The sequence below is a fragment of the Heterocephalus glaber genome, unplaced genomic scaffold (genome assembly GCF_053883595.1).
Source record: "Heterocephalus glaber isolate CG9 unplaced genomic scaffold, H.glaber_assembly_v1.0 deba00001744, whole genome shotgun sequence".
Classification (NCBI taxonomy): Eukaryota; Metazoa; Chordata; class Mammalia; order Rodentia; family Bathyergidae; genus Heterocephalus; species Heterocephalus glaber.
The window spans coordinates 2,886,518-2,914,516 of NW_028258450.1; the positions used below are offsets into that span (position 1 = coordinate 2,886,518).

The 27,999-nt window shown below is 54.4% G+C and overlaps 1 protein-coding gene across 4 annotated transcripts; it reads right to left on the minus strand.

The window, feature by feature from the left end:
• Sympk (symplekin scaffold protein) lies at window positions 1-27,998 on the minus strand. 4 transcript variants are annotated; one of them, XM_087200663.1, is made up of 27 exons: window positions 27,769-27,998; window positions 24,943-25,066; window positions 24,738-24,803; window positions 23,533-23,586; window positions 23,365-23,438; window positions 22,876-23,002; window positions 21,906-22,155; window positions 19,868-20,038; window positions 18,358-18,597; window positions 16,559-16,713; window positions 15,958-16,108; window positions 14,281-14,485; window positions 12,804-12,954; window positions 11,659-11,894; window positions 10,787-10,868; window positions 10,530-10,643; window positions 9,287-9,434; window positions 8,403-8,563; window positions 6,995-7,103; window positions 6,629-6,729; window positions 6,065-6,155; window positions 5,156-5,257; window positions 1,965-2,287; window positions 1,067-1,243; window positions 863-958; window positions 355-675; window positions 1-223 (listed from the first exon to the last, which is right to left on the minus strand). In XM_087200663.1, exons 1-27 carry the CDS (start codon window positions 27,987-27,989, stop codon window positions 83-85), a joined length of 4,191 nt encoding a protein of 1,396 aa, XP_087056789.1. In that variant the 5' UTR covers window positions 27,990-27,998; the 3' UTR covers window positions 1-82. The 4 variants fall into 4 exon arrangements, with proteins under 4 accessions (XP_087056789.1, XP_087056790.1, XP_087056792.1 ...); XM_087200664.1 differs by having other exon boundaries at window positions 1,965-2,152; window positions 27,769-27,996; XM_087200666.1 differs by having other exon boundaries at window positions 1,965-2,152; window positions 27,753-27,870.
• Between the last annotated feature and the right edge of the window lies 1 nt (window position 27,999).

Consider the following 27,999-nt stretch of genomic DNA (forward strand, 5'->3'; position numbering starts at 1 on the left):
GAGAGCCATCTCCTTTATTTAATTTTAGGGCGAAGCCCCGGTGGCCAGCGCCCCCCTCCCCCTCCGTCCGCTCTCAGCCCCGTCAGCTGTTCCCCTTGGTCTCGGGGTCCCCGGATTCCTCGGCCGCTGGGCTGGGCGTCTTCACGGCACCGTCTTCCCCCGTAGGGGCCAGGTTCTGCGGGCTCCGCTCTTCCTTTGCGGCCACCCCGCCCGCTGCTGCCTCCTGGCGGCAGGAGAAAGCAAGGGGCAGTGGGTCAAGAGCAGGGTCCCACTTCCGAGCCCTCCGTCCGCATCCCACCCAACGCTTAACCCCTGGGCTGATTCTTCCTTTGTAGCTCCGGTTGTCACCCCTACCTTTGGCAGAGGCCCCTCGAGACTAGAGTCCAGGAGGGCGGCCTCGGTCAGACTCGAGTCCTCATCCATGCTGATGAAGATGGCTGGGGTCTCGCACTCAGCTCCCTCCTCCCGGAAATCCATGGTCTCGTCGGGTGGGGGCGGGCCGGGCCGGGCGGGGGCGGGGGCAGCGGCAGGGGCTCCCGCACCCCCGGGCTTCAGCTTCTGTTCCTCCTCCAGCTGCCGCTTCAGGGCCTTCTCCTGGGCTAGCCGCAGGCCGATGAGGTCCTGAGGGGGCCGGGGGGCCGGGGCCGGGGCCAGAGCCAGGGGCTCCAGGTCGTCCTGAGGCGGGGAGGGGCACACGGAAGCTCTGGGGGTGCTCAGAGGAGGGGGGCGAGGAGACGCAAAGAGCAGCTTTCACCATGGCCACGGAAGGGGCAGTCGTCCCCGCCCCACTCCCTTGCTCAGCCCGTTTGGAGACAGGGGCGGCCTAGGAAGCTGGGCCGCTGGGTGGGCGCAGGGCTCTCACCTCTTCCAGGGGGCCGGCAGGTGCCTCCTTGGCCTCTGGCTCCTGCTTGCCGCTGGCCTCCAAGATGGTCATGATGGAGTTGGGAATGTGTGCTTGCTAGAAGAGCAGCAGAGGGCGCTGCGGAGGGCTCCGAGACACCCCAGATCCTGAACCCGACCCTCCGACCCCCCATCCTGGGGGCTGCCGCCCCGCACCCTCAGGTACCTGGTGGGGGGTGAAGGAGCGCACGTGGGCCAGCAGGGGCTCCCGGAGCTCGGGGCACTTGTCAAAGACGGCTCCCAGCTGCTGGGGTGGCAGCTGCAGGATGACCTGGAAGCTCTGGGGCTTGGTGCGCTGGCAGCACTTGATGAAGCCCTCCCACACCTTGGGATACTTCCACACCTGGTCCGGCAGGGCAGGAGCGTTGGGAGGGGGCCACAGGCAGCCCCCCAGCCCCGGCCCCAGGGAGAACCGTGCCAATCCCAACACCCAAGAATCCTCTGGGCTCCATTCAGCCCTGAGCTCCCTCTAGAGGTCTCTGCTTCCCCATTCAGGCAGCTGGCACAGGAGGGCAACTTGGAAGTGGCAGGGTCTCCCCAACTCCACCCCTTCGCTACAGCTCTCCTAGGCTGAGCTCAGCCCTAGCTGCGCTTGGCCAGCAGCCATCATGTCATTCTAACAGCCGTCTCGAGAGGGCGACAACGGCCCTGTTAAAGAGGCAGAGGAGGTGGAAGGACTTGTCCAGGGCGAGAGAAGACAAGACACAAGGGCAGAAATGAGAGTGGAACCCAGGTCCGTCCCACTGGGCCTTGAGCCTTTGTGCCAGACGTTACACAGCAGCCACCACTGGGCTGAGTCCTGCGGAGCTTGTGGCTGGTACTCCTGTAAGCCCTGATTCTGGGCGTCTTGAACCCTGGACCATCCAAGGGCTGGTGCATCCTGGCTTGGTGGGGACGAGGGGCCACTGCTGGGCTCACCCCCTGGAGCCCACAGCCCCTCCACCCAGGTGCCCCCTCACTGCCCTGTGGCCACATTGCACCTGCCCAGCAGGCGCCAGGGCAAGGCTGGGGTCCCACCCCGCCTGTCCAGTGCAGCCGGCCAGTCTCCTGGGCCAGGCAGTTACCTGCTTCATGATGAGGCGGGACAGGATGTTCATGACGAAGCCCCCCAGGCGGGGGTACATGGTCAGGGACTGGATGACGGTCCTCATAAGCAGCATGGGCAGGGGACTCTGCTCCATCAGCTGCTGCATCACCACGGCGAGCACCTCTGACGTGTACACGTTCCGCTCCGCAAAACACAGGTTGGTGGCTGTGAGGTGGAGAGCAGCCCGTTGTGCTCTCTGCCTGCTGCTGTGAGCCAAAGGTGCCTTGGCCTCTCCTCTGAGGACAGTGCAAGAGGCTAGAGGCCCACTCTGGCTTGATGGGGAAGCAGGCACCTCCAGTCCTGCTTGAGGGAGGGCAGCTACTGACTTCTGTGGTCCCCTCCAGAGGGGCAGAGGTGGCCTGCACCGGAAGCTGCTCGAGGGCATAAAGGCTTGCGCTGCTGCTGGGATGATGGACACTGAGACCCCAGCTCAGCACCTAGCACCAGGACCCAGAGGGCTGGTACTACACAACGTACCCCCAGGCCAGCGGGTCTGCTCCCCCAGAAGTGTCCACTATGCTAATGAGGACCCCCAGGAGCTGCCTCTGAAGCCCCTCTTCCCCAAACACCAGTTGCCATTGAGTCTGTCAACCAGGAAATCTTTATTGAGCCAGAAGAGAGGGCCCCAATCCTTGAGAGGCTAGTGGAGAATCAGGTTGGGGGGGTCTTACAAGGAACAGGGGAAGGGGCCTGAGATTTAGCTCAGTGGTGCTGATGCCTGCCTCACAAGCACAAGGTTCTGAGTTCGATCCCTGGTACCAAAAAAAAAAATTATCTACAAGGAACAGGAGGCCCAGCAAGGGAAGGGGGAGATGTTACAGGAAGACAGAGCAGGCTGAGTGGGCAGAGGTAACGGGAAACAGGAAGCACTCACTTTTCCCCTCCCAGCTGGGGAGCCCTGCATCCCGGGCCCCAGAGCTGGCCCTTCCTGCTCCCTGGCCCACCCACTCAGCCTCTAATCCGCTCTCCAGACGGCACCCTGAGGGGTCTCCCAAAAGCTCAACCTTGACTTCCTCCTCTGAGCACAAGGCCAAATTCCCACTGCATGTGGGCAGCCGGGACAGGGCTCCCCAGTGGTCAGGACCAGGTAGGTCCCTTGCTGCCCTAAGCCCAGGCTCACTCAGCAGGCTCAGGGTGGCCGCACAGCCCTGGCCTCTGGTCTCCTCACTGCCACCATACTCCTACTCACTCTTCCTGCTCCCCCAGGAAGCTCTCCGTAAGGTCCTGCAGCCAGGCTGGCTCAGGTGGCTCCTATGGCTGCCCTGTCACAGGTCTGCCCTCTGAGTTGTCACTGTCCAGGGTCAGCTCGGCTCATTCTTTGGACTGTGAACCCTGGAGTTCTGGGGTGGGGCTGTCATTGTCCCTGCTGTGATTCCAGCACCATGCAGCATAAGGCTGAGCCATGGTGCTCAGTGAGTTTTCTTAACTGTTGAAACAGACCACTGAGTAGTTATGGAGGAAGAGGCAGAGCACATGCTGAGCATGCCTGGTCTTGAGTTCCATCCCCAGCACTCCAGCAAAAAAGAGGGAGCAGGGAGCCTAAAGAGCACAGCCCTGGGCCATAACTTTCAGATCGTTTTCTCCTCGATGCTCTTCCTCTACATTTGTGGGGAGCAAATGGCAGGGAGCTGGGGCTGCGATGCACAGGACAGGATGGGACATCTCAGCCTGGTTCTAAGAGCAGGCACTAGTGCAGCAGGAAGTTACTAGGGCAGGGGCAGCAGAGGAGTAATGGAGTAATGGAGGGGTGACAGGCCTGAGTGTGCCACAGGAAAGTGGGGAGGTGAAGGGTGCACCCTGCTGCCACCACCAGGCCTTGGCTATTGGCCACCTCGGTAGCCTCCACAAGGCCCTTTCTTCCCGGGCTATGGGTCCTCCTGTGAGTACCACAAGCACTGGGCGGGCAGGACTTCTATTCTGGGTTCAAGAACGGGCTAGGCAGGGGTGGCTATGTCTGTGAGGCCCCTGAGATTGTGCCCAGACTGTGTGAGCATAAAGCATGTGAACACACTGCCCTTGGGAAGAGGCCAGAACCTTCCTCGGCGCATCAAAGGGGTCAGGAGGGGCTGGGGGTGTGGCTCAATGGCAGTGAGGCCCTGGGTCCCATCCCCAGCACCATAAAAAGACAAGGAAGAGGCCGGGGATTTAGCTCAGTGGTTCCGGTGCCTGCCTTGCAAGCGCAAGGTCCCGGGTTTGATCCCCAGTACCAAAAAAAAAAAAAAAAAAAAAGACAAGGAAGAAGGAGCCGGGGGTCTAAGACCACAGTCCTGGACCATAACCCACAAGACCCTTTTCTCCCACCGCTTTTCCACCAGCGGCCTTGGCACCTCCTCAGTATCACCTTGTCATAAGCTCCTCTCCTGACCTGAGGAACTGCTGGGGGTGGGGGGTGCACACTAGGAAAGAAGCCATCGAACGCTAGAAAAAACAAGTGGCACAGAGGAAGTCCCCACCCAAGAGGAGAAGAGGAATCAAAGCACAACTGCCTTCAGGGAGGGCGACAGGCAGGGCCTCCACATCCTGGTCAAGGAGGGTTCCTGATCTAGAGGCCTCTCTGGGAGGGAGTGTGTGCTCTGCACAGAGCAGAGGTGGTGGCTTCTCAGGGGAGGTGGCCCCGGGACCCAGGGTGCATGGAGGAGGCAGAACTTTTAACTCAGATGTACTTCAGTTCAGAGTCTGTTTCCCATCACATCGCTGAATAAGTCACTTAACCTCTCTGAAACTCCATCTCCTCACTACAAAGCGGAGCCAACAGCTTACCAAGCAACATGATGGGATGAGCAGAAGCAGGCCCGTGGGCAGTAAGGGAGAGGCAGGCTCGGAGTGGGGGCGCACCCGTCTCCACTCGGGCCTGCTCCTACAAGGTCTGCGGGTGCCCGGCACCCTGACTGCTGGGTGAGCCTCTGATCAGGGCTTACCTGGGCCCTGCTTCCTTCCTTTCCTTGTGGCTAGCACGGGAAGGAGGGAGGGAGGAAGCAGCCCATCCCTGAGGTGCCTTACCCGGGGGCAGGACCAGGGAGGGAGGGGCAGGGGCTGAGTGTGGGTCTGGGAGTTGGGGGCGCTGCGGGTGACATGGTCTTCCAGGTGGCAGATTCCAGTGGGGGATGCGGGTGGCTGAGGCTGCTCTGGGGCACAGGACTAGGCCACAGACAGGGAAGGACGCCTCACCTTTGATGATGGATTTCATGTCACACTTCACTGAGTCGATGTTGTGTAATGCGATCAGGAGCTCTCCGGGGTTCAGGGGGGACAAGGCCGAGTTCCCTTCACCTGCAGCAGGTGGCAGTGGCGGGGAGAGAGTATGGAGGCCTAAGTGAAGAGAGGGCCACCCTCCCGACTGGGGGACAGAGGATAGGACAAGGGAAGACTGGAGTTCAAACAGCCCCAGGTCCTCACCCTGTTCTCCTCACCCAGTCCCCATCCTCGTCACAGCCATGCTGAGCGGCACAGCTGGCCCTCGCTGCACAGTGGGCTATGCGCCCCCAAAGGGAGGGCTAGGACCGGTCCATCACTGGGTTCCCAGCACTGACTCCAGCAGGGCACAGGTGCCCACGGGCATTTTCAGGACAGGATAGGATGGAACAAGGCCAGCAATGGACATTACAGAAGTGGCTGGAGCCTTCCAAGGCACTGGGGCCCAGAGGAGTAGAAAGGAGAGGGCCAGGGCAGGAGGCTCTGCTGGAGCTCCCCGGCTGGTCCCAGAGCCTGCTTGTGTGATGTGTGTGTTAAACAGGCAGGTGCTGCACAGAACACAATTGCTCTAGCCACAGGGCTTAGAGGTGTGGGATATACGCTGCATTACTTGGTAGTTTTTTGGCCTTCAAAGTTTTTTCCTTTTGACCATGTCAGACACAATGTCCCTGCGCCCAGCTTGAGGGATACGGGCAGGATCTGAGGAGGGACCAGAGCCCCAAGGTTGGGAGCTGGGACACATGCTGACAAGTGCAGGAGATAACATGGGGAGGAAGGTGACTCCTCTCTCCAGACAGGAAGCCCCACACACCCTCCTCCCTGGGGGAGGGAAATTTTGGCCCAGGGCCCAGCTGGCCCCTGGCAAGGAGGGGGCACATCACCTACCATGCTGGGTGCCCAGCAGGCGGTTGAAGACCTCCTTCACCACGATGGGGTTGAGCTTGATGAGCTTAGGCAGGGCCTGGATCACCTCTTTCTACAGGGAGAAGGCGAGGTGGGCAACATGTCAGATGCTCCCAGCCCCTTCCCGAGCCCCTGTCTGCTCACCCTAGGGGGCTCCCCAAGGCTGAGGTCCCCCTCGTCCCCTTTCAGGCAGACACGAGGTTCTCTCCAGGTCCCACCGCTCCTCGGGGCAGCACCCCTCAGGCACAGAGCCTCTAAGGGACGACTCCCCACATGTTGGGGACATGCAGGCCTCAGGACAATGACACGTGTCCACATGTGTATGCACAGGGACAGGATGTCACTGCAAGGTTCCCGACAGGTGAGGAAATTTAAGGCTCTGAGAGGACAAGTGGCTGCTGGAAGTCAGAGGGCGAGGCAGGGCAGAGGAGGACCCATCTGACAGCCTAGCACCACCGGTATGTGCTTCCCATCCTGTCTCTCACCTGCTGCTCCGCCCTCCCCATCCTACTGTGCCTAGCGGACCACCCAGGCAGCCTTCCGTACCTTCTCCAGCCCGTTGAGCACTGGGATAAGGAAGCGGACATCGGGCAGCCGCTTGTGGTAGAGGTCCCGGACCCGCTTCACCAGCTCTGGGGAGGGTGGGACTATGGGCAGAGAAGCAGGAAGCACAGTTGGGGTGAGTGGGGAGGGAGCCAGATGACCACCCAGAGGGAGGGGGCAGGGTGGCGCGTGGGAGGGTCACCTCCACATCAGCAGGGACCTGCAGGCCCTGCTTTCTCCCATGCAGTTGGTGCCACACTGCTTTAGCTAGAGAAACTGAGGCCCAGGGAATGGAGACTCACAAGAGGCACCACCATCTAGGGACCCAGCAGGGGCAGGCAAGGTGAAAGACGGGGGTGCCTGGGGCACCTTTATCTGTGAGGCTGTGCAGACATCGGGTGACCAGGGTCTCCGCCCCTTTGGGGCAGTTTTCCACCAGCAGGAGCAGCTCTGGCGAGTTCATGCCCATCCCTCGGATCTAAAAGCAGAGGTCAGGAGGCGATGAGGGTGAGGGCTGGAGGCCAGGGTGGCTGGTGGGAGTGCTGGGACCGGGGGAGACCTGGGCATGGGGGGCATGGTGTTTTGCTTTAGGCAGGACTTGCTCCAGCACCATGGCCTTTCTGTGCTGTCCTCCCTAGCAGGCTAGCCCTCTGTTGTCTCAAATCTAAGTAATCTTAATGCCCAGCTAGGGCCTCAACCCCTTGGGGAGGGCCTTCCTGGCTCCCACAGTGCTGCCTGCTGCCACAGCCAAACACAAGGAGAGGGGACCAGATTCCCCCGTCCCCAACCGAGTTCATGGCTGTGAAGGAAACCCTCGGTGCAGGGTTACTGCTCTGCTCGGTACTGGGGCTTTTTTCCCAGGGGCTCTGCAAACTGCAGTTGGCTCATCTTGAAATGACAAGTTCGATCCCTAGTACCAAAAAGAAAAGAAAGAAAATAGTGATTGAACCTGCTTCATCTAGAATTCTTTTTTTTTTTTGATACCCGGAATTGAACTCTGGACCTTGCACTTTTGAGACAAGTGGTGGCACCACTGAGCTAAGTCCCCATCCCTAGAATCCCATTTTATAGGTAAGGAGACCAGCAAATCTGGAAGGCAGGTATGTGGGGATTAAGATGGCATTCGCTTTCCCTTTGTTTTTTTGGTACCGGGGATCAAACTTGGGACCTTGTGCTTTTGAGGCAGGCAGCGGGACCACTGAGCTAAATCCCCAGCCCCTCCCTTTGTTTTTGTTAGAAAACTTGCATAATAATTTTGTGAAAGTCAGGAGTAGAGATGTCAACAAGCAGTTTCAAACCCAGGTGCAGTGGAGGCAGACATGGCAAACTGCAGCTGCTGGTTTGCTCCAGTTGCTTCCTAGCAAGCAACCTGGTGACTCAGGGAAAAGGGCAGGAGGGGCTTATTTTCTGTAAAGACAACCGAAGATTCCCTCTAGCAACACCGAAGGCCAGTTCGAGGGCAGTGGCACAGAGACTGATGCGCATGAGTTCACAGGCTCCCTCAACCGAAGGGGGCCTGCATTTGGCCCCCACCCCCACCCCCCACCCCCCATTTTTACTGAGGTGCCCAGGGTCACAGGAGAACGAGGGTCCATCCCACTCCAGGCTCTCATCTGCAGGGCCACCCTGTTTCTTCTCATGAACTGGAGATGACAGGAGCGCTGAGAAGCTATGGGGTGACTGTCCTTTGTGCTTAGCACACTGAGGTGGAGACATCCAGGGAGGGACTGGAGTTGGGGACTCAGCTCCAGGGAACTGGTGGGCTCAGGGGCCTCACCGGCTGCTCGATGACCCTCAGCACCGTCCGTTTGATGTCAGCAATGGCCTCGGTGTACACGGCTGCCAGCTCGTGGATCAGCTTATGGTTCTGAGGCAGGAGGGCCAGGTAGAGGTACAGACACTGCTTCACGGTCTCCTCGGTCCAGGGTGCTGCCACCTCTGACAGGGCAGGGTGCACATCAGACTGGTGCACTCTCCCAACCTGTGCCCAGTGGCTGGCCTTTCTCAGGGAGCAGGTCAGTGGGAAGAAGGGGGTGGGTGGAGGCAGGAGCCAGGACTGGGAAACAAATTCGTCTAGGGAAGGGGAGTGGCCCCAGGACTTCCACCTAAGCCTCCTCTGACCTCCGAACTAGAAGGACCCCTCTCAAGTATGGTTCTGACCCTGACCCTCTCCAAGTCCCACAACTGCCCCATGGCTTCAGGACAAACTCCCGGCTCTTCATCTTCCCTTATCTGCCAGGTGCAGTAAGGGGTACCACTACCTCAGCCGCCAGCCTGGGCCTGGCCACCACCCACCACTTCTTCAAGTCCCCAAGGCCCCTCATTTCAGAGCCTTTGTGCCACCGTCTCCTCTGCCTGGATCACCAGCTCTGCTCACACAGGCCTGGCCCTAGGTCCCTTCCCCACTGGGAAGCCTAATAGCACCAGGCTGGGCCTCCCCATCCCAGCCCAACCCTTCCCATTTAAAGGCCTGTTAACATGGCCCGGGGCTCCCTGTCTGATTCTGGAGGACCTGGGCCTCTGCTGAGGGACAGGCCTGAGATGGCCCTCCCTGGAGCCACCACTGGCCAGCCCTCCTTGGACTCCAGCCCCTGTGGACCCTCAGGCCCATTCAGCTGTTCTCTCAGCAAGTGGGCAGGGCTCAGTATGCATCCAATGCACCTGTGTCCTTGTCGGCCCCAAAGAGCACAGATGGCGGGTTGGGGTGCACCAAGAGCTGCAGGTAGTTGAGGGCAAATTTCTCCACATACTCTCGTAGCTGCTCCTTCTCATACATGCGCTTGATGAACAGCAGGGCCTGGGAGCGCACCTAGGGGTGAGTAGCTGGGATGAAGGCAGGCCCCGCTGGAGAAGGCCCTAGCCTCGTCACCTCACTCCACCTCCTTGCAAGCAAACCATGCTTCTGTCAGTTCCTCAAAAGCAACACTGCCTGCCAAGTCTCCCCACTGCCTGGCATGCCCATCACTGGCTAATCCCTGCAGCGCTCAGACACCATCTGCTGGGAGTCGTGAGCCCAGGTCTGGTCTTGGGCACTGCTTTATCCCTGACGGCAGCAAGGGCCAGGGCCAGAGCGGGACAGTGCAGGCTTGCTGAGCACACAACAGCAGCTGGAGCAGGTACGTACCTGTCCTGTCTAGAGCACACCCACCTACTCACATCTCAGGTCTTGGCTCACAGCTCCCTCCTCCAGGAAGCCTTTCTTGAGCCACCTCCCCTGTCACCCCCAAGCAGATGGGGTGGCTACAGCTCCAAGTACTAAGCACGCTAGGTCCTCACTGCCTGTGGTCACACTGGCTCCCTGACTGGTTGGTGCCCCAGGTTCCAGGCTTCAGGCCTTAAGAGGAGCTCAAGTTCACCAACATGGGAGAAACGGTATGAATGGGAGTCAGAAGTGCAACCTCAGTCCTCAGGGTCTGAGGCAGGAGGATCACAAGTTTGAGTTCAACCTGGGTAACTTACTGATTTAGGAAGACTCTCTCAAAAATTAAAAAAAAAAAAAAAAAGGAACTGGGCCTGGTGCTGCACACCTGTAATCCCAGCATTCCTGGGAGGCTGAGGCAGGAAGATTGCAAAATAGAAGCCCAGCCTAGCTAATTTAACAACTTGATGAGACCCTGCCTCAAAATAAAAGGGTTGGGGATGTAGCTGACTGAGATGGCCCTGGATTCAATCCCCACCCCCTCCTCCCAAAAGGGAGAAGGGGCCTCCGTTCCCACAGGGGCAAGTGCACATCCTGCAGGAAGAGGCAGGCACAACAGCCCTCCTCTCTATGCAGCTCCCCAACACTGAGAACAAAACAGAACAAAACACAGGGGATCATGGAAAAGGCTGGGCTGTTTCCTGGGGACAGAGGAAGGCCATTGCAAACTGCTGAGTGTGGCCCGGCACATGGTGCGGGGATCACCTTGTCCTTCTCATGGGAACTGAGGTCTAGGAGGACGTGCAGGTACTGGAACTGGCGGGACGGGCGCTTGAAGATCAGGTCTCGGAGTGTGGACATACCCAGGTAGGTGCGGCTCTGCAGAGGGGCAGGGAGGCGGTGCTTAGCCCGCTGCAGGGCATCCTCAGGGTCTGTCTCTGCTCCCGCTGAGCAGGCCATCCCCCCACCAGGTCCAGGCTGCGCACCCTTCAGAGTCCCAGCAGGACCCTGCCCCCCCTCACCTCATCCTCGCAGTACTTGCGAATCACCTCCAGGGCACTCTCAGTGATAAGCGGCGCCTCCAGCACCACCTTGGTGAAGATCCTGCTCCAGGGAGGCACAGAGCACAGCTGCTGGAGAAGCCCAGGGGCCCACCCCATGCCCAACCGCAGGGACAGCTTTTCAGGCCCTGGCTGCAGAGCTGTGGATATGACAAGCTGTGGTCCCAAAGCTGCCAGCTGTCTGGTTCAGGCAGAGACTTGCCCTGGCCCTCTCTGAAACCCAGTTCCTCCCTCTTCAAGTGGGGAAGCCCTGACGAAGGAACCGTGTGAGTGTGTGTGAGTGTGTGTGTGTGTGTGTGTGTGTGTGTAGAAGGCCGAGCTGAGGTAGCTGCACCAACGAGGAGGAGAGGTGGAGGAGGTGGAGGAGGTGGAGGAGGTGGAGGAGGAGGAGGAGGAGGAGGAGGAAGAGGAGCGGCAGCAGCAACAGCCAGCCATGCAAAGCACCTGGGGCTGGGGCGCAGTTCCAGGTAGAGGGAACAGTAGGTGCTAGGCCCTGTATTAGTGGCTGCAGGACAGGCAGAAGACTAGTGCTGGTGAAGTTTGAGGGAGGCAACAGAAAAAGTTGTGTTTTATCCCACGGCAAGGGAGAACTGTGGAAGGCTCTTACAGACAGAATTCACACCATGAAGTGTCACTAGGGCTGCTGTGTGGGACGGCAAATGGGTGCCAGAGGCCAAGAAAAGGGAGGAAGCTACGACACAAGACCCCGGGCAGGAACTGTTGTCACACAGGGGAAACAGGCCATCTCTGCCGGGGCAGAGGGGAGAAGGAAGAGGGAGGGGAAGCGCGGGGGCGGGCAATGACAGGAGGGCGCAGGGCCACCCCTCACCCACCCGTCCTTCTGGTCTGGTTTCTCCTGCAGGCCAGACAGCAGGCGGATGAGGCAGTCCTCGTACTTGTCCAGGAAGCCAGAGGACCCGGCTGCTAGGTAGGCACTGTACTCCTGGTAGAGCCAGGCGAAGGCCAGGTCCAGACGGGCCCGCACATCCTCCAGGATGAAGGACAGGACCTCAGCCTTGAGGCCTGAGTGAAACTGTGTCACCAGGCTGGCCAGGATCTTGACGCGCACCTGGGAGGACAGCAAGCAGGCGTGTCAGCATGGTTTGTGTGTTAGGGGTAATCAGGACACCCTGAAACCACACCCTGCTACTCCCGGCCCAGGCTCAGGACCCGAGCGCAGACACGAGGAACGAAGGTGAAGAACCTTAGGCCCAGTAGGGCCTGTTTGTGGCACAGCAGAGAAGGTTGAGAAACAAAACATCAACTATCACTGAATAAAAGTGAGATTCCAGGAGGAGTACCCAGGTACCTAACAGCACAGAAAAAGATCTTGAAAGATCCGCTTAATTTGTGCATAATGTCACCTCTGGTGAGGGGATAGGATGTAATAACAGCCAAGAAAGACTGTACTGTATCTGTACTGCCTGGAAATATTGCTCATATATAACTGGCCAAGTAAAAATTAACTTCAAAGAATGGGAAAAACTTGCTTGAATGTGGTACAACAGCAACAAGTGGCAGAATCAGGATTTGAAACCAGGTAGTCTGGGGCCGGGGATTTAGCTCAGTGGTTCTGGCGCCTGCCTCGAAAGCACAAGATCCCGAGTTTGATCCCCGGTACCAAAAAAACAAAAACAAACAAACAAACAAAAAAACCCCAGGTAGTCTGAAGTAAATACTACAAAAAGAAGGTTAAGAACCACAAAGAACCAGGGCCAGAGGAGCAGCTGTGCTGGCCGAGCACCTCTGGCTCCACCCCTGCGCACATGTGTACCCGTGCGTTTCTCTCCTGGCCCCGTCACCACAGAACTGCTGCCCGGTCTCTGGTTCATGGAGGACAGGACCAGGGCCAGAGAAGTGGTGGACAGCAGCTGAGCTGGTGTCTGTAGCCAGGAAGGTGAGACCCAGCGGGAGGGAGGGGTCTCTTCAATGCCACATGAGCTCGGCCCTCGGGAAGAGGGCTGGGGACAGGGCACACCTGGGCTGCCCCACTGCAGGCCACGGCTTTCTCGGCCCGCAGGATCCGCTTCACAGCGCCCAGCTTCATGGCCTCCACCTCGACGTCCGTCAGGGGCTTCAGCACCTCACTCAGACGGAAGATCTTCTTGCGCCCACCGGCACCTGCCAACCTTCCAGAGTAGGGACAGGGATGCAGTGACATGGAGCGTCCTTGCTGCACCCAAGGCCCATCTGGTGACTCTCATCACTCAGGGACGAGCCAGGCCACACAGGCACTATCTGCAGCAGACACCTCTGCCAATATTAGCAGGCTACAGTGGCACAGGCTTCTTGCCCCTCTATAATTTAGCTGTGTATATTCCTGGAGTCTGACCGAAGCTTATGAGACTCAAATGGGCAAGTCAGACAGCAGAGTTGGGTGAGTATTGCTTCTCTGCTAATGGCAGCTACCGAGACTTAAGTGCTAGTCTGTGAAGCAGAGCTTGGCGAAGCAGAGCTTGGCCAAGCTCACTTCCAGCCAAGATCAACTGGCTCCAACTAAATTCTTCCCTTCTGAATTAACCGTTTGTTCTCTTCGGCAAAGATATGCTATGCCCTCATTCTACAGTCTTGCCTGCTTGATAGTTGTTATCAGCAGAGGTCCCAAGGGCCAGCTCCCTCCTTCCCACGCTTGTAACAAATAAAACACTGGATGTCCTTGGGATCTTCTTTGCTGCCCAGAAGAGCTCAGATCAGCCCAAGACTCAGTTTCCCTCATATCTGTCTGTGTCTTTATTTCCCACTTTCCTATCTCACGGACATTGTGCTGGCTCGCAGGAGACTAGGACCCACTGCAGGGGTCTCTGGTAAGGACCCTTTCCCTTTCCCTATAGCTATCTGCCCCTCACACTGCCTCCTAACTCCCCAGGACTCTGTGCCCAACTAGAGAGGGGAAGGAGTAGGGAAGAGGACATGGTGGAGAGCAGGGTGAAGGAGGAGCTGGGGCCCAAGCCTCCCGGGCGGAGAGGAGTCAGTATAAAAACCCCAGAGGGACCTGCTGTGGCTGTAACATGGAGGAGTTGAGGGTCCAGAGAGGTGGCGGGTCACGCTGTGCCCTGTGCAAGCTCTGGCAGGGCTGGAGCTGTCTGGCTGGATTTTGTGGTTGCAAGGGACACAAAGAACAAGGACGGTGGGAACAGCCAGCAGGTCAGGAATCAGGCAAAGTGTATGTATTATCACACTCATTCTCAACCCTAAGACCTAAACCTGACCATACCAGGAAAAAATGTAGTTCTTCCTAGATTCTTATGAAAGATATTACTATTCTCCTAAATTTAGACATAAGGTGGTTATAGCTGACTCTGGAGCCAGGGAGAACCTCATCTCACTCTTCTATGTGTGTGTATCACACATGTGCATGTGCATGCGCACGCACGCACACACACACACAGAGGAGCTGAGGACCAAACCCTAGGGCAGGGCTCCCAGCCCATCCCAGCATCTAGCAGGGGTCTCACCGGGGCTGCGTGACGGGGATGATGGGCTCTGGCCTCCTCTTGGCTTGAGGCACCTCCTCCTCCAGGGGGGACATGGAGCTCAGAGAGCCCACCACTGAGATGGCTTGGCCCTGGGCAGACAGGCGCCTCTTGATCAGGACGCTCTCCGGCTTCACCACCTTCTCCTCCTTGGGCTCCTCCTTACACTGTTTGGTCTGCTCCACGCCTAGAGGGAGGCAGCAAAGAGGCCTCTAGCATGTCACATATGTCTGCTTCCACCCCCGCACCCATGTAAATGCCCTTGGAACGTGCCCAGTGCCATCCTGGAGCAGTTCTTCTTTTAAACCTATTTTCTAATGTACCGGCTAAGAATCAAACCAGAAATGCCATTCACTGCTGGGGGAGCATCAAATGGTGCAGCCATGTTAGAAACATGACAAGCAGTTTTTACAGCTTTTTTTTGAAACAGGGTCTCACTGTGCAGTTCAGACTGGCCCTGAACTCATTATGTAGCCCAGGCGGGCCTCGAACTCCTGGCAATCCTCCTGCCGCAGCCTCTCGAGTGCTGGGATTACAGGCGTGCACCACCACACCCAGCTAATTTTTACAGATTTGGTCACACCTACCCTATGGCCCAACAGCTCCACTCCTGAACACGCCACAGATGAGGGCATGTGCGCCTCAGCAGACTACACCAATGTTCACCACAGCTTCGTTCACAAAGGGACACAGGCTCATCACCAGGAGGGTGGACGGCGTGGTAATACAGTTACATAAGGGAAGACTACTGAGCAATAAAAAATAAGCTACTAGCTCACAAGGCAGCATGGATCAAACTCAAAAACTTATTCTGAGCAAAAGAACCCACACCTCTGTGATCCCATTTACATGAAGTTCAAGAAAAGGCAAACTGCTCTGTGGAGGCCAAACTCAGAACAGTGGTCATCTCCAGAGGTGGGGCACCCTGAACAGCGACTGGAATGGATCAAAAGAACTTTCTAGGGCCAGGGATTTAGCTCCGTGGTGCCATGCCTGCCTTGCAATCCCCAGTGCAAAAAAAGAGAGAGAGAGAGAGAGAGAGAGAGAGAGAGAGAACTTTCTAGAGTGGTGGAAATGGCCTGTATCTTGATCTGGATGGTTATACTGCTTTTTTATTTCAGTACCAGGGATTGAACTCAGAACCTTGCACTTGCAAGGCAGGCATGGCACCACTGAGCTAAATCCCCGGCCCCTATACTGCTATTTTTTTTCTTTTTTTTTTGGTACTGGAGATCAAACTTGAGTCCTTGTGCTTGCGCAGCAGGTGGCGAAACCACTGAGCTAAATCCCCAGCCCTATACTGCTATTTTTACTATGTGAGAATTCATTCAGGCACACGATTTAAAGTTGTGCATTTCACCGTATATATACTTCAAAACTACTGTTGAAATAAGAAAAAGGTGAGCTGAGAGAGGTTACATAACCCAGTGTGTCACTCACCAATTAAATGGATGAAGCAGCCTGGTTCAATCTGGATTCAAACCCAGGTCTGTCTCATTTCAAAGCCTGGGGCTGAAAACACTGAGCACTCATCCCGCCTGTGGGGCCTGTGGCTCGGCTAGTGCTCAACACGTGACCTTCATCGGCACCGGCACAGGAGGTGCTCTCCTCTCCCACTGAGAGGAACCCAGGGCTCAAGCCCCGCTCTGGGACACTCACCTGGACCCAGTCCTGCCGCTGTCATCTGGGTGGCCATCAGCCGAGCCAGGTGCTTGATCTGGGCGTCAGTGCCTGCTGACTCCACGGGGGTGTAGATGGCTTGGAAGGAGGCGGGCATGGTCTCAGGCAGATACACCATGCTGATGAGGACCTGCGATACCCAGGGAAGGAGCCTCTCTTGATCTTGAACTCCAGAAGCACCAGTCCCATGCATCGGCCAGCGCAGGAGAAAGGGCAGGGACTGACACCCCCGGGGGCTGCTCTCATTGAGCTCAGCATCCTCAGACTCAGAGAAAGCCAATCCCACCCAAAACTAATTCAATCACAGGCCCCAGCCTCTCCGCTTACAGGAGGGGAGGGGAGTGGCAGGAACGGATTCGGATGGGGACTGACCGCCCAAAGAGGGACCACTGGGTGGTGGTCACAAGTGACATCCCGAAGGTGTGAGGATGAGAAGGGAGCCACCAAGGGAAGGATGGCCTTCTGGATCACCCCTCCCGCCATGGACACCATGTGGAGGATCCAGCCAGTGTGCAGGAGGCAGGGGAAGGAGAGGAGGCCCTTTCTCCTGTCATGGTGGGTGTGTCCCCAGTACCCTCACCAGGTTGGCCACATTGTCGGGCGTCAGCAGAGGCTGCAGGAACTCAGCTGTGATGTCTGTGTCTGACTGGCCTGAGATCTGGGCCGAAGCCTTCGAGGTCCCCGAGGGGCCAGGCTCCAAGTCCTTATCCTCATCATCTTCGCCTAGGTTGGGCTCTGGGATGAGGGGAGAACAAGACACAGGCTAAAGAGGGCAGAGCTCCTCCTCCTAGGGAGCCCAGGTGGTCCCCAGGCTAGGCCAGCCGTGGCAAACAGGAGCAGCCCCGGGGTCAAGGAATCAGGCTGCTGTCCCACCTCTGCCATCAAAGCACCATGTGACCTCGGGCAACAACCTCCCTCTTTCTGGGCCTCAGTTCTCCTCATTTGGGATTCGAGTAAGCCAAACCCCAGTAGCTGATCCCACTAAGCCCTAAGAAGACTGTATTATTATTATTGTTACTCTTTGTGGTGCTGGGAATGAAACCCAGGGCCTTGCGTATGCTACACAAGCACTTCATCAATGGGTTACACTCCCAGCCCTGAGACAAGGCTGGTTACAAAACGTCAACTAATAATTTTAGAGCTCTATTGTATATAAACCTCTGCCTATAAAATAGTGCTTAACTTTACTAGGAATCGGGGAAATGCAGAAAACAAACAAAAAAACCACCCAAACCTAATAAACATTATGTTTTGCCTATCTGAGTGACAACAACTAAAAAGGTTAGTAGTTACAGTTGTTAGTAGGGATATAGAATGTGGAAATATAAACACACCACTTTCCGGAGGGGGAATATGACAGCAAATCACAATTTAAAATGTGCACATCTCTTTGACACAGCAATTCCACTTCTCGGTACTGCCCCTAAAAACATGACCACATCTGGGGCCGGGGATTTAGCACAGTGGTTTTGCTGCCTGCTGCGCAAGCACAAGGGCCTGAGTTCAATCCCTGGTACCGGAAAAAAACAAAAAACGAACATGCTCACATCTGAGATATGAAGGTCTGTGCTTTGCTGCTTTGCAGATGCTATTATTTTTTTGAGACAGGGTCTTCCTTTATGTACCCCAGGCTGGCCTTGAACTCACAGGGATCCTCCAGCCTCAGCCTTCCTAGTCCTGCGATTATAGGAGTGTGCCACTGCACCCAGGGAATTATTTTTTAATATGAAAATGAGTCCTTCATAATAAACATGAGCAGTATTTTTAAAATTTTTGGTGTTAAGGAAGCTGTCATAGTTGCCACCATTAATAAAAAACCTGTGTAGCAGCACACATCTGTAATCCCAGCACTTTGGGCGGCTGAGGCAGGAGGATCTCAAGTTGAGTCCTGCCCCAGCAATTTAGGAAGACCTATTTCAAAAAAAAAACAAGGCCAGGGATGTAACTCAGTGTGAAGGCCCTGGATTCAATCCCCAGTGCCACCAACAGAACAAAGGAGAGCTCTATGTATATAAAGTGCTTCTGATAGAAAACAAAAGGAAACATTCACATTGGAGGAGTGGTTACTTTTGGGGAGAGGGATAAGCTCAAGACTTTCATTTTATTCCTTTCTGTAAAATGTATTACATGACTGAGTGATTATCAACAGTACTTATGTCATCATGTTATGTAATACAATTTTTTTTTTTTGGTACGGGGATCAAGCTCGGGTCCTTGCGCTTGCACAGCAGGCGGCAAAACCACTGAGCTAAATCCCTGCCCCTATGTAATACAATTTTGACACTCATACAAATAAAGCATCCAGTTCACTGTGAATAATCAACTCTAGCTGGGTCCACCCCCAAATGCCCCCAGCCCCAGCCTTGGCCCTCAGCTCACCTAGCTTCATCTTCTTCAGCGTGGAGTCTGAGTCATCTCGGGGCCTCTTGCGGCCGTCCTTGCCACTGGGCATGTTGCGGGCGATCTCAGCCTGAGGCGTGCCCAGGTCCACCAGCAGGGTGGTGATCTGGGCCTGGAACTCCAAGGAGGCCGGGTGTTTGAGCACACTCAACAGGTGCAACTTGAGGTTCTTGCGCACACTGCTCACCTGAGATTTGGCCAGCGTCGGGGGCAGGTTGGCTGTGGGGAAAGAGGCAGGAGCTCTGTGCTGGGGAAGGATCTTGGGGTCCTGCTAGTCTCAACCCCCAACCTTAAACTCGGGCAGTGGTCCCGCGGACATGGCTAGGAAAGTTCCTGTGGGCTCCGATCTAGTGTGCGGCTCTCCCCTTATGAGCTGGTGCCCAGAACCCTTGAGAGGCCTCCAGCATAGTCCCTTAAACAGAAAAACAGCCTCCGTGTTATTAAACATTAAGTCTCAAGTCCTGCCATCTCCGGGCTGGATTCCAAATGCTTCTCGTGGGCAGGAACATAACTGCCACCTTCACCTCCACAAACTCCCTGCTGAACGGCTGCCACAGATCATTCTGGTCTCCCTACCACCATAACACTCCAGGGTTAGATGGTCACCTTGATAAGCTAGCCTCCCCTGCTCTGCAGCCAAAGAAGATGCCTGTAATTTAGTCTATTCTTCGGCCAACACCACTCCTACTGCCCTTTGAGGGAACTACTCTGTCTCCATTCTCCATCCAAGTGTGAATGAAACCTGGAGCCAGCAAGAACACAGCATTCCCTTGGCCACTGTGATTGGCTCAGAGTTGGCTCATAATCTCTGCTGACCAATCAGAAACAATGAGTATCAGCCCTTGGACTTTGGGCGGAACAATGGGCAAAGGGACACTCTTTCCTCTGGGGTTGCTAGGTGGATGGAATGGAAGCCTAGAGCTATGGGAGGCCATCTTTGCTACCCCAAGGAAAGAGCCAGACAACAAGGCAAGAAGCTGGCACAGAGATGATAAGAACCATCCATGGAGGGCTGGGGATTTAGCCCGTGGTTCCATCACCTGCCTCACAAGCGCAAGGACCCGAGTTCGATCCCCGGTACCAAAAAGAAAAAAGAACTATCCATGGAGCAATCCATGACCTGTACACGTTTATACCTCAACCCAACTTCCCAATTTTCATCCATGCACAGAAGCAGAGAAAATATTATGTACTCACTAACAAACACTTTGCTGATTTGGGAACATCTAGCCTCCCTTTTCGGTGGGGGCTGGGGAAGCTAGAATATTAGAGAGTATTTCACAGATATCACGTCATTTCACTCACACACATTTCAATGTGGAAGGCAGTGTCTGGGACAGGTTTCCGGCACACACCGATCTCCATATAACACAGTGTGCCCACAACAGGCTAGAGCAACGGCTGACACTCGGGGGGCATCCTCAGCTCACATTTCCTCAAGAAAGGGGCAGACTGGATGGTGGAGCGGCAGGGGAAGGGCTCGACCTACCATGTAGGGTTTCATAGGCCTGGATCACCTCCGACATGAACATGGGTCTCTGGCGGGCGATATTGGCGAGGGAGCCCAGGGCCGTGGTCAGATTAATGGAGGAGATGGCAGGGTGCACCATGAACTTGAGCAGCTGCTCCAAGGCTGCCTTGCCTTCTTCCCACAGCACATCTGATGAGGAAGGACAGAGAGCCAGGGAGTGCAGCCCTTCCTCCCAGACCTCTGGAGGGGAGGAGGGGAGGAGGAGAGAGAGAGAGACAGAGAGACAGACAGAGAGAGAGAGAGAGAGAGAGAGAGAGAGAGAGAGAGAGAGAGACAGAGAGACAGAGAGACAGAGAGAGACAGAGAGAGACAGAGAGAGAGACAGAGAGACAGAGAGAGACAGAGAGACAGAGAGAGAGTGAGAGAGAGACAGAGACAGAGACAGAGACAGAGAAAGAGAGGAGCTTCTGGGGCCTAAAGGAAAGGGGGACCCGGCACTCAAAATGTCTGTGAATGGCTAGAAAAATGCAAAAAAAATTAGCATTTGATGAGCCCCAAGAAAGTATTAATGAATGTAAAAACTAAGCTATAAGGATATACAGAGCATGGGCTTGAAAAGCAAAAGACTAAAAATAATTTTAAATATCCTACTACAGGAAACAGACTGTATGAAGTAAGTTGAATCAAACTTTGAGTGAGTATGTTCCTGCACATACAGACACACAGACAAAGAGCTCAAAGGTCCTTATACAGTGTCCTCAATCCAATTTCAGGAGTAAATGCTTAAAACTAGGGTGGTAAACACACTGAATTCCATGTTATTTGAAAGATCGAATAAAATACCTTCTAAAGCCAGGCATGGTGGCTCATGCCCATAATCCCAGCACTCAGGAGGCTGAGGCAGGAGGATTGCCTCAAGTTCAAGTCCACATAGCGAGCTACACAGTGAGTTCTACACAGACGTGACATGACAGCTTTCCTCCATCCAGGCCCTTCCATCATGCTGGGTGGTATTTAAGCCTGGGGAGCATGAACTGAAACAAGATTCTTAAACATGAGCCAAAATAAACCTCTCCTAGGCCGGGGATTTAGCTCAGTGGTTCCGCCGCCTGCCTCGCAAGCTCAAGGTCTCAAGTTCGATCCCCGGTACCAAAATAAACTTCTCCTTTAAGTTTTTTTGACCCAGCAAGGAGGAAAGTGATGAAGACAATCCACAACTTAGCAATGAGAAACAGGCTTAGAGAAAGACTAACCCTAAAGCCCAACGGTAGAGCTGAACTCTGAACACAAGCCAGTCCACTCTAATGTCGTTCAGATAAAAATATAAACCATGGTATCATTTCATAAACAAAAAAGAGAATGCAGACACTATGCTTATATAAACATCTATACGTGCTAAGGAACTGTATGGAAGGAAACATAATTCCCTTAACAGTATTTACCTCTGTAAAGCAGGACTGGAGGAGAGGGATTATTCTTTGTACACCCTTCCATATTGCTCAACACATATGCAAACGTGTATCATTTTTATAATTTGAAATTAAGAAAAGCATAGAACTTGCTGCCAGTCTGGCATGGTAATGCACATCTATAATCCCAGAACTCTGAGGCTAAGGCAGGAGAATCTCAAGTTTAAGCCCAGCCTGAGCAACTTAGCAAGACCCTGTCTTCAAAACAGAAAATTAAAAAAGCTCAGTAAGAGCCCTGGTTCAATCCCTAGTATTGCAAAAAACCCCTATAAAACAAACAGAACAACCTACTAGCTGGAACCTATTACCTCACTCTCACGGCACCTCACCATAGTCCACAGAATGAGACCACTATCATCGCTACTTTACAAAAGACAGAAATGAAATCCAGAAAGAAGCAACTTACTCAAGTTCCTAATACAGAAGCGGTGAAGCTGGGATGTGAACCTAGCTTCAGGCTCTTAACCACTCCACTATACTGCTTCCAGAAACTAAACACCAAGCAAGTCAAGCAGAAAGGAGGAAGGAAGAGAGAAAAGAGCTGGAGCAAGTCAAACAGCAGCAGTGAGATGAGGGGTGGCACTCACTGTACTGGATATAGGGGTGGTCGCGAGGGATGCGGTCCAGGCTGATGTCATGCTCCTGGCGTCGAGGAACCTCTGAGTCGGCCATGCGGGGTGACAGGGTGACAATGAGGCCCTCCACAAACTTAATGGCATGGGTGCGGATGCCATCATTGTCAGAGTCCAACAGTAGGATGATGTCCCCAGCCATGGCAGACACCATGTCCCAGCAGGCCTCTTGGAGATCACTGATGACCCGTGACTTCACCATCCACTGCCACAGGGCCAGGGAGGGATGGAAAAGACAAACATGGAGATGACACATCAATCCCCAACACCCTCCACTACCACACCTAGAGACCCTACATTCATTCAGTTAACAGGTCCTGAGCTCCAATCTCCCCACCTCCGAGCCAGGTCACACTGGGGTAGAACAGTGGTGGCCAAGACAGGTCTGCCCCTACCCTGACGGGGCTCACAGCGGTGAAAACCTAGGGAAATCTCAAAGCTTAAGGAACGCAATGGAATGACACTGACTCATAAGGGATGCTGACTGAACAGCTTCATTCATCTCCTCGATGCTTGGACATTACACTACAGCACTGCCTCTTCATATCATGGTCCACAGTCAACATTTCCATCATTCTCTAATTAGAGTCTATGTCCCTCTCTGGTCTATGGGCACCATGAAGGCAGGACCCTGAGTGTATTGGTCACTGCTGGTCCCTAGCATCACCTAGTATGGGCCGGGCACAAAGGAGGTGCTTGGGGAATGTTTCTTGCATGAATAAATGAATGGACCAATGAAAGAAAGGACGTATTAATGGCAATTTCTGACCTAGTAAACAACATTAGATCCCTTGTCTGTTCCCACGGACCACGAGCATATCTTGCCCATAAACAGTGTGACCTGACCCTGGTCTAAACTCCAGCAGATGTGGCTGTAAACAAGATCTGCAGATGGGATGCCCTGGGGTGTGCAGAAAGCTCTCACCTGCAGGGCCACCTTGTAGAGCTGGGTCATGGTGAGGATGGCCTTCTTCACCACATTCACATTCTCATCCCTCAGGAGCATGTTGAGGTTTGCAATCAGTTTCAGCAGTAACTCAATGTCTCGCTTGCTGGGGGATGGAGGAAATGGGACAAAGTCAAGTTAGTCTTAGGGTGGGCAGTGGAAACATGGGGTCCAGGTGCAAAGGGAATTCAGGGCCCATAACTTGGGGAAATGGAATGGAGGTGGCAACTGGGGATCGCATGTATTCTGTTTGCCAGCACATCTGGAAGCTGAGAACAATGCCCAACAGCTCCAGTCTGAGCTGCCCCTGAACCATCTATCTTGTCTGGTCCTGTAACCCCCACTCCTTTGCCATCTTAGAGCCCAGCTATTCACATACGGGGCAGTAGACCCAGACAATTGTGAATTTGGGCAAGTAACCTCATCTTTGTGTGTGTGGTGCTGGGAATTAAACTCTGGACCCCATACCATGCCTCCTCAATGAAGCCAATGACAAATTTTCGGACTTCGATTGACTTGTCTGCTTGGAAAGCGATGATCTCCTGGCAATGTCAGAGAAAAGGTGTGTCAGGCCACAGGAGGATGCATCCCCTCCCCCACACACCCAGGCCCTTTCCCAATCCATCAGTCTCTCACATCCAGGAAGTTGTCCAGTAGTGTGGGGTCTTTGTTGATGATCAGTTCCTGGACCTGGAAGGAGATTGGGTTGGGGAAGAGGAACAGACATATAAAACCAAGATCCAATCAGTACAGACAGGGCAGTTGGAGGAAATGGCATGGGTCTACTCCCTTGTGTGCACGTGAGCAAGTAGTTTCCCCTATCTGAGCCTTAGTTAGCTATACTATAAAATGAAAACCTTAAACACCAGGTCACAGGGGTGCTGTGAGATACTACAGGGGGCAGTGCTGGGAGCAATGAGGACACAATACACAGGAGAGCTAAAGAGGGAACTGTCTCAAGGCTCCAACCTTCATGAGGTTTGGCCTCCTTTCAGCGGCCCTTCTCTTCTCCCCTGACACACTGCCACCATTCAGCAAGCATCTTATGCAAGTGAGAATCATTTCCTGGGGCTCTTACCTGCCAGGCTGTTTGGAATAAGCCCACATCCTCCTGCAGGCACTGGATCTAGCTCCTACAGCCCTCCCCACTATTGGCACCTGCTGTCTCAGACTCCCCAAGGTCACAGGCACAGCAAGCAGCAGAGCTGGCTTCTCCCCCAGGCACCCAGACCCCACGGTCTCTGACTCCAGCTGCCTCCTCCTCTGAACCATGCTCTCCTTTGCCTCTATACATGCTCTCATGCCTTCTGCTTGAGATGATCTCTCCCTCTAGTTTGGTACACCTCTCTCCTTATGCCCCAGAGCTTTGCTCAAATGTCCTCTCCTCCAGAAAGCTCCTTCTGATCCCCATGCCTAGGCCAAGTCAGGTGCCCTCTCTGAGCTCCCGTAGCCCCCTGGGCTTCTCTATGCCAGCCCTGCACACACTAGGTCATCACCATCTGGTGACAGACACGGCTTCCCCACCACACTGGACCCTAGTAGACACCAAATGCAATGAAGAGCAGAGGAATCCAGAATTCAAGCACTAGTTTGGCTGGCTGCTAGCAAAGTGACCTTGGTCTAATGAGGGAAGCCTGAGGTCCACTCTCTGTGTCCCGAGTGGGGATGAAACCCCTGACTCCTGGAGCTCTAAGGAGGACTGATGGAGAGCACGCCTGCACAGCTCGGGGCTCCACTGCAGGCGTACACTGGCTGCTTAAGTGTACACACATTGTTGTCACCACTGTTTTCTCTTCACAGCCTCCTACCCCCTACCATCATCATGCCCCACCTCCCCTCACCTGTTTGAGCACTGTGATCTTTGAGTCATTGGTGATCAGTGCTGCCTGGTTCAGGAGATCCACCACCTGGAAAGAGGGGTGAGGCATGTGACAGAGGTGGCCTTGTCAGCACTAGCCACCTCCTTCCCCGGCTCTGCCACCTGGGGTGCACTCTCCCAGGCAGGGACTTCGGCTCCTGGCCGCCAGCCCTCCTCACCACACTTACCCTCTCTGAGGTGGTCATCCCATCGATGCCCGGTCCCTCCTCTTGTGTGAAAAACTGTGATGCCACACTCCGGCGAGTGACATTGTCCCCGCTGCCACTTGCCATGGTTGCCCTCAGGTGTTCTCTGGAAAAGAAGGGGATGGATCAAGCTCTGGGCCCTGTGGCCAGGCTCGGATGGACTGTCAGCCCAACAGCCACAGAGGGTTCAGCCTTCCTCCCCAGTCTGTGTTTTCCCTGCCCGCCTTCCCTTCTCTGGCGTATGGTGTGGGGGGGGTGTGAGCGGGCACAGCGCTGTCTCCCAGATCAGAGGCACAACTGCAAGCATCATCTCCAGTACTTTACACGTCATGGGCTGACCACAGGCTAGATGATGACCGAATGAGCACACGGCAGCTGCGTCGCTGCCCTCGGCCTCCTGTCTCTCCATCTTGGCTGCACCCTGGCCTGTGCACCAGAGCAAACTCCCTAAAACAGCTCCGAGGAACACCAGTCCCAGAGCCCTGCACACAGAAGGGACGCACTACATCAGAACAGGCCACGGGAATATACATTACATTTCAGCCATTTTCTGGAATACTCTGGGGCTGTTTTGAAAAGGGAGGGAGGGAGACTCCTAGGGATCTATCACAAAGTCATCTTGGAAAAATTATAAAACGATTAACGCAGAAAGATATTAATTGCAGTGCTAATCACAACAGTAAAATATTAGAAGCAAATCAAATGTTTTGTTTGTGTTTTGGTACCAGGGATCAAACTCGGGACTTTGCACTTGCGAGGGAGGGAGCAAAATCACTAAGCTAAATCCCTGGCCCAGTACTCAACTCTCTGAAACTCATCAAAGTTGGTACTCAACGAATTTGGATGGGAAAAGTCTGTCCTGGTACTCAGTACTCAACACACAATCTAGAACCTAATGTAGACTGCCTCATGATTTGCTATCCTTTGCAGTCCAAACAATTTACATGGTACTCATTTTTGGTACTTATCCTGCCTCCTGGAACCAATCAACAAGTACCACTTTCTCTCTCTTTTTTGAGGCAGGGTCTCCCTTTGCAGTTCAGGCTGGCCCTAAACTCACTTTGTAGCCCAGGGTGGCCTCAAACTCCTCCTGCCTCAGCCTCCTGAATGCTGGGATTACAGGCATGCACCACCACACCTGGCTCACTTTCTATTTATTTCTATTTCTATATTTCTATTTATATTTCTATATTTATTTTCTATTATTTATTTATTTTTGTGGAACCGGGGATCAAACTCAGGACCTTGCGCTTGCCAGGCAGGTGCTAGAGTCACTGAGCTAAACCTCCAGCCTACTTTCTCTTTATTAGTTATTTCTGCAGTACTGAGGATTGAACCCAGGATCTTTGCACTGACCTATGTGCCCAGCCTTGTTTATTTTATTGTTGTTGTTGTTGTTTTGGCACTGGGGATTGAACTTGGGACCTTAAGCTTGTGAGGTAGGCGCCGGAACCACTGAGCTAAATCCCTGGCCCAAGCCTTATTTTAAATTTGCTATGTTGCCCAGGTTGGGCCTGAACTTTCGATCCTCTTGCTTCAGCCTCTCAGAGTGTTGGGATTACGGTAGGCACCACCAAGCCCACCTGTCTTTTTCAAAAGGGAGTATCCAAAGGAACTGGCTCAGGACCCTTTTCAGATACCAAAATCCACAGAAGCTCACATCCCTTATATAAAATGGCAGTTTGCAGAAAGCTTCCTATATTTTCAATCACCATATTAACACCTAATGCAATGTAAATTTTACATATATGTTATACTGTATTAAGAAACAATTAAAAAGTCTGTACATGTTCAGTATGACACATTTTTCCTGAATATTTTCAATTCAAGGTTAGCTGAATCCACAGATGTAGAGCCCAGGACACGAAAGGCCAACTACAAACCATATAATAAACACTACTTTCCACTTGTTTTCACTTAATGTATGATGGCGCCCATTCTATCAATATATGGAGATTTTCTCCATTCCCTTTTTTCATTTCTTTTTACAGTTGCATCACATTTTATTATGGGGCTGTATCATAGTTTTTTCAGCCAATCTTCCCACTGAAGAACATTTGTTACGTCTGTAGTCTTTTTTGCTACTACCAACAATGTCACGGTTTCCCTTCCCTCTCTGTGGACTCCTTACAGGGTAGACCACCCTACTCCCACCTGGGAGTATGACTTTCTCCTGTTACTCTCAAACAGTGGCTCTAGTAGTAATTTTCATTCGTCAACGAACATCTCCAGTGTGATGGACAGCCCTAGGCACGACCCCATCCAGCCCTTGGCAAAACAGCACAAAAAAGCCTAATCACAAATTGGACAACACATAACAAGAAGGAAAGGAACAGGGATCTATGAGGAGATTTGACAAGCCGATTTCAGGTTGGAGAGTGAGAAAGGAGGGCTTCGTAGAGGAAGTGACGTCGGTGCGCAGACCCGAAGAATGAATGAGTTAGCAAGCCAAAGGTGTAACAGGATGTTGCGGGCAGAGGATAGTTAGTTGGGCAAAGCGGGAAGGCGCATGGCAAGTTTGAGGAACCGAAAAGGCCAGTGTGGCTGTGCTAGACGAGGGATTAGCAAAGACACAGAGTGGAAGCAGGCGAGGTCTCTGGGGCGAATGCGCCTGTGGGGGCCACGTTAGAACTTTGCCCAAGAGCACTGGGGAGCGAAGGAAGGGTGCTGAGCAGGGAAAGAAACCGGGACCCTAGACACTGCGGTTCCCCTCTCCGCACAGCAGCCCCCCCCCCCACGCTGCTGCCTCTTTAGGGGGCCCTCGTCTCCTAGTCCTTGTTCCAGGGCCTCACGTTGCCTCCCTCCTACCGCGGCTCCAGCCTCCGTGGCCCTCGCGCCCCCTCAGCAGTGGCTCTTCGCAGACGCCGCAGCCGCCGCCATCTTCCGCCCAACGCCGTGCCTCTGCGCACACTCTGCACACACAGAGCCACTGGGAAATGGAGTCCAGTCCTTGGTCCGCCCCCGCCCCTAACTCTCGCTTCGCGGGCCGCCTTCCGCTCCCCGCCTGCCTCCGCCCCGGCGGCCTCCATTTTCCGGCCG

Excerpts from the sequence above, each read along its gene's own strand:
- Sympk (XM_087200663.1), bottom strand. The coding sequence starts at position 27,989 with ATGGAGGCCGCCGGGGCGGAGGCAGGCGGGGAGCGGAAGGCGGCCCGC. Across the intron at positions 8,564-9,286 it reads TGGGGCCGACAAGGACACAG|AGGTGGCAGCACCCTGGACC; the intron begins GTGCATTGGATG and ends CTGCCCTGTCAG. Across the intron at positions 2,288-5,155 it reads CATGAAATCCATCATCAAAG|GACTGGAGGTGCCTGCTTCC; the intron begins GTGAGGCGTCCT and ends TCCCTCAAGCAG.